Consider the following 11,047-nt stretch of genomic DNA (forward strand, 5'->3'; position numbering starts at 1 on the left):
GGGGAGTCCAGGCAGCAAGTTCAGGAACACCCTCATAGGTGGCTTCATGAGTTCCACCAATGCACCAGCTGAATTCCTCCCAGTTTCCTGATGAGTTCTGTGGGGACCCCAGCAGGCTTCCCAGATTTCAGCAATATCCCTTTGTAAGTGTTTTCCAGTGGGTTTCTAGCAAGCCTAGCCAGTGTCCCAGCTGGTTTTCTAGTAAGTCCAAAACACCCCCTACATCATCCCTACCACTCAAGGCAGCTTGTTGGTGAATTTTATTGGTACTCCAGCAGACAGTTCCCTGCCCACCAGCCTCAGCCTACTGATTGTGAACCAGCCCTGTCCCAAGGCAACCCAGTAAACTTCTCTACCATCCAGTGGGCTGCTACACACCTTCTCCAGCAAGGTCTGAATCCCAGACTTTGAGAACATCTCTTCGAGGATGGTACTCTTTAGAGTTCTCTTTTATTCCCTCTTAGTTAATTCTTTATAAATAGTTGATAGTTCTTTACATTAAGCTGTCCTTGTTCAAGTTACCATCTAGTTTCTTGCTCCTCTTTGGACCCTGGCTGATACAGAATTGGTACTGGTAGTAGTTCCAGGAGACAAACCCTCCAAGAAGGGATTTTAGGATTGGTTTTGGTTGTGTACTTGGGCTTGAGCCCAGAGCCAGATTCCTTCCAGTGGGAAGTAGGTTGCTGGTAATTCGTGACAAGTGGCATCACAATTTAATCATAGTATAACCTGTGGCTGATTGTGATGAAGTACCAGCTGAGCCAAGTACCTTGGGACCCAAGTGACTGCTACACTTGACCGTCATAGCAGTAATAATGGCTATAAACACTGAGGTATGGGATGGATTCTCCTGAGTGCACCAAGCAGTTAAAGAGAGAAAATGACAATATAAAATCAAATGGTTTATTATTATTAGAAACTAATATAACAAAATTTTAATAACACTTTTAAATGATCTCAACCCGATACAGCCATTTGCTAACAGAAAACCTTAAAATAAGGGAACATTAACACAAAGTAAATGCCAAATAAAAATCATCTAAAAATTTGAAAAGTAATACCATACATACTTAATATTTGAATTTTTCACTCCTGAAAGAAATGAAAATTTAAAGCACACAAAGTATCAATTGCATTATCTGATGGTCTTAATTTTTGTTTGGTAACAAATATTCAGACATAGAAAAAATATATTTCATTTTGCATTGACATTCATAGAATTGTTGAGTATATCCAAAAGCATCTTCAAATTGGGTGTTAGCCATTGGTCATTCATATAAGCTTGTTTCCTTTTTTTTTGTTCACGACCCACTATTCTTTTTTTTTTTTATCATCTTTATTGGAGTATAACTGCTTTACAATATTGTGTTAGTTTCTGCTGTGTAACAAAGTGAATCAGCTATACATATACATATATCCCCATATCTCCTCCCTCTTGCTTCTCCTTCCCACCCTCCCTATCCCACCCCTCTAGGTGGACACAAAGCACCGAGCTGATCTCCCTATGCTATGCGGCTGCTTCCCACTAGCTATCTATTTTACATATGGTAGTGTATATATGTCCATGCCTCTCTCTCACTTTGTCCCAGCTTACCCTTCTTCCTCCCCATGCCCTCATGTCCGTTCTCTACATCTGCATCTTTATTCCTGTCCTGCCCCTAGGTTCCTCAGAACCATTTTTTTTTAGATTCCATATATATGTGTTAGCATATGGTATTTGTTTTTCTCTTTCTGACTTACTTCACTCTGTGTGACAGTCTCTAGGTCCATCCACCTCACTACAAATAACTCAATTTTGTTTCCTTTTATGGCCGAGTAATATTCCATTGTATATATGTGCCATATCTTCTTTATCCATTCATCCAATGATGGACACTTAGGTTGCTTCCATGTCCTGGCTATTGTAAATAGAGCTGCAATGAACATTGTGGTACATGACTCCTTTTGAATTATGGTTTTCTCAGGGTATATGCCCAGTAGTGGGATTGCTGGGTCGTATGGTAGTTCTATTTGTAGTTTTTTAAGGAACCTCCATACTGTTCTCCATAGTGGCTGTATCAATTTACATTCCCACCAACAGTGTGAGAGGGTTCTCTTTTCTCCACACCCTCTCCATAATTTACTGTTTGTAGACTTTTTGATGCTGGTCATTCTGACCCATGTGAGGTGATACCTCATTGTAGTTTTGATTTGCATTTCTCTAATGATTAATGATGTTGAGCATCCTTTCATGTGTTTGTTGGCAATTTGTATATCTTCTTTGGAGAAATGTTTATTTAGGTCTTCTGCCCATTTTTGGATCGGGTTGTTTGTTTTTTTTGATATTGAGCTGCATGAGCTGCTTGTATATTTTGGAGATTAATCCTTTGTCAGTTGCTTCATTTGCAAATATTTTCTCCCATTCTGAGGGTTGTCTTTTCGTCTTGTTTATGGTTTCCTTTGCTGTGCAAAAGCTTTGAAGTTTCATTAGGTCCATTTGTTTATTTTTGTTTTTATTTCTATTTCTCTAGGATTGTTTCCTTTTTTAATGATGAAAATATTTTTTCTTGCCCTGATTTTGTTTTTGCCATTGAAATCTATATTGCTTTTACTTCAGATTTTAGACCAGTTTCTGATTTCAGGTTGAAGTATTCTGCAACAACATTCACTTCTTGCATTTCTTCTCTTCGAGTATTTACAAAGCACTGAAACTCACAGCTAATATCAAATGGTGAAAAATTCAGGAGAACTTTGTTGGATAGTGTTCAGGTGACATTCAGATCTCCCAACCAATGTCAAAAACATTACACAGAATCATATAATGAAACTGACAATTTAAGGTCTTATCTAGCCTTCAAAACTTGTAATATTTTTGGAACATCACTCACAGGATTTATATAAATATATATAAACTTATTAACATTATATTTGCAAGAACAACCCACCATTAGCAGCAGAGCCCTGACTACACACTTGCTGCATGGGAACAGCTGCAGGTATGACTGACTGAGTAGATTGTGACTGCTGCTCTCCTCCAGGCTTCTGCCCTAGTCCCTGAAAATATCAGCTTTAACATTTGATTCTACTTTTCAGTGTTTCTTGCTCTTACTTTCAGTCGAAACCAGTAACATCTCTATCTCAAATTATTACGCTTTAATTCTCACAGCAGAACTATAATACCTTTTGTTCCCTCATTTTCCCCATCAACTGATTTTTCTTGGGATTTAGAAAAAGCAGATTTGCCGAGAAGCTCCAGAAAGGAATTCCTACGTGGAAACTATAATGTAAATCAACTATAGCTCTCATATATTGTTGGTGGGAATGCAAAGTAGTGCATCTACTTTGGGACTTTTTCTTATAAAGTTAAACATACACTTATCATATGACCCAGCAATTCTACTTCTAGGTATTAACCTAACATAAATTTAAATATAAATCTACCCAAAGACTTGTAAATGTACAGCTTTATTTATAGTACTGTCTTAAATCTGGAAACAACCCAAATGTCCACCAATGGTGAATGCATAATCAAATTTTGGTATATCTATACAGTGGAATACACCTCAGTGATAAAAGGATATTTAACAACAAACTGGATGAATCTCTAAAGTGTCATACAGAATGAAAGAAGCCAGACACAAATCACTACTGAAATCAAATTAATGTATGATTTCATTTATATGAGATTCTGTTAAAGGCAAAACTATCGTGACGACAGATCAGTGGCTGCCACAGGGTGGGAGACTGCAAAAGGGCACAAGGAGACTTTTGGGGGCAATGGTTCCCAAAATTCATAGAACTGTACTGTTAGAATTAGTGACTTTTATTATAGGTAAATTATATCATGATAAAGTGGCCAAATAAACTCCCCCAATTATATTCTTTTATTATCAACAATTAGAAAATGAAAATTTACAAAAAGATATCATGTATAGCATAAAAATATTTGAAATACCTAGAAATTAATCTAAATAAGTATAAAGATCTCTATAAGGTCAAATTAAGGGACATTAAGGAAGATCTAAATATATTGAGATCTAAATATATTGAAGATCTAAATATATTGGCATTCTTGTTCATGGATTAAAGACTCAATATGGTGAAGATATCAGGTCTCCTCAAATTGATTAATAGATTCCATAAAAATCCCAGCATTTTTGGCCTGATTCCAGAAGTTATATAGAAAGGCTATGAATAGAAAAAACAAGGTAAGTGGAATTGCTCTGCTATATCTCAAGATTTATCGTGGCAGTATAATAATTACAACACTGTGATAATGGTGCAGGAATGGTCAGTGGATAAACGGGATGTAATAGAAAGCCCAGTGATAGACACCCAGTCTTATATGGGTGTTTCTATATAAGATTCCCGTGACAGAAGTGCCATGGCTGATCAGGGAGGAAAATAATTGACTTTTCAATAAATCTTGTTGAACAACATTTGGAAAGAAAAGGAAATTGGACTACTACCTCCCATCAAGTCCAAAAAAAAATGTTTTAGTACATTAAAGTATAGATATGAAAGGCATATGAAAGGCAAGGCTGTAATGCTTTTCAAAAAGAATATGGAGTATCTCCATGGCCTTGGAAAGGATTTCTTCAACAAGACACAAAAGCCATTAGCTATAAAGGAAAGGACTGATAAATTTGACTACATTAAAATGAAAAACTTCTGTCATCAAAGGACCATTTATAAAAAAAAAATGAAAAGAAATCACAGAGTGGGAGAAGATACTGTCTGTTCTGCAACATTTGTTTCAATAATGCAGGTAAGTTCATATGTGATTGGTAAGTAGGTAGGAGAATGATGTCGACTGAACCAAGGTAATATTGGTTCTTATTTCATTTGCCCCAGCGAATGTTTTGTATCATCAAGTAAACAGAATATACAAACATAGCTGAATGTTGTATCTACTATGTATGATGCCTATTCACCTCAATTTCGCCTCTTTTCTCAATTTGAACTTGTGCTTTATCTTAAAATTGTTGATTGCACCTTTTGCCTTATCTTCGTTATTCAGTAGCCTCAACCCTCCATGTACCCCTTTCTGTCAAGCTACCTTTTCATTTCTTTTTTTTCTTATTGTTTTTAAAGACAAAGTATTTTATTTACTCTAGTATTTTTTTATTAGGAATATAACATATCTTTTAAACTGTACTAATATTTTTCATTGGGATTATTACTGATTTTACCAAGTGCTCTGTTTACAAAGTTGCAATAAGTTTTCAGAGATCAACCCTATCCTGTTTTCTCCATAATCTTCTCTTATTTTTGGTGCATGATTTTGCAGAAAGCACTCTCTGAAGAAAGCATATTTCACATTTTAGCAGAAATACCTCATCTGCAACACATATACCTGGGAAAAGGTGCAGTGCTTCAATACTGACACAATTATTTCACATTTTAACCTCTCTACAATTGGAATACATCTTACAATACATGAAATCTTTCAATTATAATTGCCAGTTTTTTTTTTTTTAGGGATAAAATAATGGTGCATTTTAGAAGCTGTTGATTACTTAGATTTGATGAAGTAATGTAGTATCCAGAATGTAAAGAACTACAATTTTAAAAAGGCAGGCAACCCAGTAGAGAAATGGCAAAAGACTTGAACAGCCACTTCACAACAGAAGAAATCTCTGTGGCTAGTAAATATATGAAAAAGAATGTTTAATCTCATAAGGCAGCTGCACATTAAATACAGAGTGAGATGCCTTTACATACTTAGCATGTTGGCAGAAGTTTAAAAACCTGATGACAGATATTGATGTGGACACAAAAGGATGCATATGATTTCCTTCATATGAAGTTACAAAACAGGCAACACTAAGCTGTGTTGCTCAGAAATGCATTACTTAGTTGGTAAAAACATTTTTAAAAGGAAAGGAAATCATCACAAATGTCAAGATGGTGGTGACTTTGGGGGTGGAGGGAGGGAGAGATTTATGATTAGAGGCACACAAGGGGGCTTTTGGCACCCTGGTAATGTTCTGTTTCTTCACCTGGATGAGTTTGCTTTATTATTACTTGTTAAACTTTATACATATATATGTTTTATGTGCTTTTCTGTATATTTCAGAATAAAGCAAAAAGGAGGGAGGGATCAGTTATATCAAAGGTTGTTGATTGGCCAAGTAACGTGAGGACTGAGACTTGACCATTGGGTTAAGCAAAGTGGAGACTGCTGATGCACATAACAAATTGTCTCAGTGGGAGTGGTTGGGGCAGTGATCTGATTGGAATGGGCCCACGAGAGAATGAGAGGAGAGGAATTGGAGACTGAGTAAGCAGAACTTGGAGGAATTTTTATGTAAAAAGGAGAAATATAGTGTTGACTGGAGGGGATGTACAAAGCTTTACATTAAACATATAGAGTATCAGGAGAATAGAAAGGTAAATTTTCTGGAATGCTGATGGCAATGTGGTAGGGTAGGGGAAGGTAGAGAATTTTTTATGTGTATGAGAGTACATGTTTTGAGGGGGAAGAAGTGAAAATTTATAATACGTTTGTAAAAAGAATGAACATTAAAGCTACTTTGTGAGTCTTGGAAATATATATGTTGGAATCACACATAACATTTTATGTCTGTTAATGGAAAGAATCATGAACACCATCTTGCTCAATGCCACATTGCAGAAAGAGAACAAAGCCCAGAGGGATTAAGTGCTTGCTTGAAATTGTACCATTAATAATCATCCCAGACTAAAACGCAGAGTTGCTCCTGCCCCTCGGGTCAGTGCTTTTTAAAATAGTATTATCTATAATATGGTTTGCTCCTAAATTGGGTTTTATGTAGTCATTATGTTTTATAGTAGAGTTTATTTAGATAATATTTAAATTAGCCTTTGCTGCATAACAGACTACCCTAGAACTTAATGGCTTAAAACAACCATCATGTATTATTTCTCATGATTTCATGGGTTGGCTGAGCTCAGCTGGGCCCACTCATGTTGCTGTAGTCACTGGAGGCTCAGCTGGGGTTGGAAGGGCTAAACTGGCCTTACTGACGTGCCTGGGGCCTTGGTGCTGTTTGTTGGTTGGGACTCTCGGCTGGACATGTGTACATGGTGGTGGGACTATTCCAAGGAGGCAAAGATGGAAATCTAGACTCCTGAACTTGCACAGCATCACATTAAATTATTCAGAGCAAGCTATAGTCCAGTCCAGATACAAGAGGTGAGGCAACAGGCCCCATCTCTTGATGGGAGGAGGTGCAAAATATGTGGCCATGTTTTTCCATCTATCACAGCTGCTAATCATAAATTTAATTGCTGAATTTATTTTCTAATGTTAACTTTTACTTAATATGGAACTAAAAGCTGTTGATTTGGGGAATCTAACAATGTAATTTTAGTCAGTATATGAGAAACAAAAATTTGATAATGAAAAAATGTTAAGAAAAAGGGAAGTTATGTTTTCCTAATTAATTTCATATCCTGTGTGATGTAAGACAAAGAAATGCTCATTTTTATAAAAAGCTGGGTAAAAATAAGGGAAAAATTCATTGATTACAGTCTTTGTTGCTTCGAATGTTGGCTTAATCATTATTTTCTGAGATCATCACCATTAATATTTTATCATCATCATTGTGGGTTTTTTTCACATGTTACAAAATGTAATAGAATGTAATGCCACTAAAAAGTAAAAGCAATTAATAGTTTCCCATGAATTAATTTATAATAATGTTAACATATTGCCAGGCCCTGTGCTAATTACGTTTGTAAAATTTCACTTAATTTATTTGACAGCTCTCTATATTGAGTACCTACTGTGGTTCTTACATGGTGCCAAGACTTGGGGCTATTGCTCTGAACCAAGTAGACGTGGTCCCTGCATATTGCCATACCCTAGATGGGAATCAAGGAAGGTTCTCTAAAGAAGCTTTCTAGGCCAGGACCTGAAGGATGAGTAGGAGTTAGCTGAGGTAAGAGAGAAAGGGAATAGGAAGTCTTCCAAGGAAAAGAATGGCTTGGACAAAGGCCTTGGAGTTAAGCGAGTGCAAGGAAGATTAAAAGAACTGGGGAAAAAAAAATCTATTATGACTAAAGCCTAGAATGTGAAAGGCGTGAGGCAAGAAAGAAGCTGAAGAGGTAGCGTCTGGATTTTATGCCAGGATCATGGGAACCATTGATGGGTTTGGAGGTTTTTCGCTCAAGATTGTTTTAGAAAAGTCACTGGCTGCAGTTTGGGTAAGGGGTGTAGCCAGGGAAAAGAAAAGGTTGACCCTGGGAGGCCACAATACAGGCCATAGATAATGATATGAATTAAGTGAGTGTGAGAATGAAGACAAGTATATAAATCCTACAGGTATTTAGGAGATGGAATCAACCAAATTTGGTGACTGGATGTAGAGCAGAGGGAATAACCCAAGGTGACTGACAGATTTCTGGCTTGGAGTGCTATTAGCAAATAGGGAGCATAAATAGAGGAATAGGCTTGGGAAGGCATCCTTGGCAGGACAATATCCCAACCCTATTTCCAGGCTAAGTACCTGGATCTCTTTTTTGTATTCTCTAGTATTTGAAATATTTCCAATATCAGTTGAAAAAAATATTGATTCTTGTTCAGTGAAATTCAGTAAAATATAGCAATGCTGCCATAACCTGAATTTATATCTTGGACCTGAAAAACATTTTACTTTGGCATTAATTCCTTAATAGATAGAAATTTAGTGCTCTGTTGCTGTAGTGAATTTCATTAAGCAATTTACTGCTTAATGTTTTGAAATTACTTGAAGAGAATAATGGCTAAGAAGCAATATGTGAATTCCTATCTTAAGCCCTAAGCCCTTTATTCATTAGTCTAAAATAATTTCATAATTAATACTTGTTCAAGTTTTTTAAATGGAGCTCAGTAAAGAGTTTTTAAAAGTTGTTTTTCTTTTTTTATTGTCCTTTAGTAAGTAGAATGTTAGTTTACATTTATGCTAAGGAAGTAAAAATATGTAAGGTAGCTACATGAAAATGAAGCCTATCCTTGGTGGACTTATCTCTCCTTCAAATGTTAAGTAATAATAATTGAGGTTTAAAAGAAGAATTAACTGTTGTGTCTTGGAAAGTTAAGTTTTCTTGGACACTAACATTTTAATCTTTGTAATTTTGAATTTCATAGCCATCTGTAGCTTTTATTAAAGTATATTTACTCATCCTACATTATTTATTGTCCTACTTTCACCTAGGAATGTTAATTTGCCTAAAATTCTCTGATCGTCACTCTAGAAGATACAATATATTCAATAGTCTGTTTCCCATGTGTTCTCTATAAAGTGAATTTTCTATTATTCTCAATGTTTTATAAGTTTAAAAGCACTTTACAACCTATTTTTTTCTTGTTGTTTTTTTTTTTTTTCCTTAGGCACTACAAGGGCCCCCAGGGATGGGGAAGTACCAGGGGTGGACTATAATTTCATTTCTGTTGAACAGTTCAAAGCACTGGAAGAGAGTGGAGCATTATTAGAAAGTGGAACGTATGATGGTATGTCCTCAAATATTGACAACAGCAACCCAGAAAACTATCTGATTGACTGGAATTATTTCAGAGGGAATTTGGTCAGTAAAATACCATTTTTTAAAAGTTTTTTCTATCAGTCTTTGGGAGATTTTTCTTTTGATTAGGCTATTTGTAATTTACTAATTAAAATGGGATTAAACAATAAGCAAACACATTCTATATTATAAAGTTGATTGTGAACAATATACTAAAATCATTCAAGCTGGCCAGTATGCATATTTCAGTGGTTATTCACATTCATCATATGAACTCAACAAGTATTTGTGAGTTCTATTTGTGGTTGGAAATAAAAATACTGTACAATTTTAAAAATCTATTTATACCTTGCCTCTCTTGGAGAAAAGAGAATATAGATTTGAGGAGGAAAATAACAAAGACAGAAAAATTGGTTTTCTTTTCATAACTCTTTACTCACTTGATTCTAGGAAGTACTGATTTAAGATCAATTTCAACTTTTAAATGATTCTTTGTTAGATCTTTTTATTTTTTATCTAACTCTTCCCTGGCAAGCTTATGTACTCCCAGAGCACCCGGTACTTTTCCATCATTGCTTTATCGGCTATTATAATTGCCTTTTTCAAAAGCTCTGTGAAAGCAGATATCATGTCTTTCTTACTCAATATTATCTTCAATGCCTAGAGATGGTGTTCAATAAGTATCTAACCATGAATTCAGCATATCCAAATATGCCTTTGTGCTCTATCCAAAAGAATAATTTCTCTCTTTATCTGTACCAAGAGCTCAAAACAGAGGAGTCTTCATTTACTTCTTTCTTTTTCTCACAGTTTTCATCTAGTGTGTTACCAAATCTAGTCATTTCTTCCTTTGTAGCAGCTTTTGCACTGCCTTCTTTTTTTTTTTTTTGATTTACAATGTTGTGTTAGTTTCAGGTGTACTTCTTTTTTTAACATCTTTATTGGAGTATAATTGCTTTACAATGGTGTGTTAGTTTCTGCTTTATAACAAAGTGAATCAGTAATACATATACATATGTTCCCATATCTCTTCCCTCTTGCGTCTCCCTCCCTCCCACCCTCCCTATCCCATGCCTCTAAGTGGTCACAAACCACCGAGCTGATCTCCCTGTGCTGTGTGGCTGCTTCCCACTAGCTATCTATTTTATGTTTGGTAGTGTATATATGTCCATGCCTCTCTCTCACTTTGTCACAGCTTACCCTTCCCCCTCCCCATATCCTCAAGTCCATTCTCTAGTAGGTCTGTGCCTTTATTTCCATCTTACCCCTAGGTTCTTCATGACCTTTTTTTTTTTTTCTTAGATTCCATATATATGTGTTAGCATACAGTATATGTTTTTCTCTTTCTGACTTACTTCACTCTGTATGACAGACTCTAGGTCCATCCACCTCACTACAAATATCTCAATTTCATTTCTTTTTATGGGTGAGTAATATGCCATTATATATATGTGCCACATCTTCTTTACCCATTCATCCGATGCTGGACACTTAGGTTGCTTCCATGTCCTGGTACATGATTCTTTCTGAATTATAGTTTTCTCAGGGTATATGCCCAGTAGTGGGATTGCTGGGTCATATG

The 11,047-nt window shown here is 35.8% G+C and overlaps 1 protein-coding gene across 3 annotated transcripts in view; it reads left to right on the top strand.

Annotated features, from left to right (window-relative positions):
* Positions 1-11,047, top strand: part of MAGI3 (membrane associated guanylate kinase, WW and PDZ domain containing 3) — a 259,858-nt gene that overhangs the window by 167,484 nt on the left and 81,327 nt on the right. For 2 of the 3 annotated variants that reach the window (XM_024764789.1, XM_024764790.1), the window contains exon 3: positions 9,335-9,454. The exons of the other annotated variant lie outside the window; for it this stretch is intronic. In XM_024764789.1, the coding sequence (XP_024620557.1) occupies positions 9,335-9,454 (120 nt within the window). The remainder of the gene's footprint in view (positions 1-9,334; positions 9,455-11,047) is intronic. 3 annotated transcript variants of the gene reach the window in all.

Source organism: Neophocaena asiaeorientalis, unplaced genomic scaffold, assembly GCF_003031525.2.
Source record: "Neophocaena asiaeorientalis asiaeorientalis breed wild unplaced genomic scaffold, Neophocaena_asiaeorientalis_V1.1 scaffold62, whole genome shotgun sequence".
In the NCBI taxonomy this organism is placed as follows: domain Eukaryota; kingdom Metazoa; phylum Chordata; class Mammalia; order Artiodactyla; family Phocoenidae; genus Neophocaena; species Neophocaena asiaeorientalis.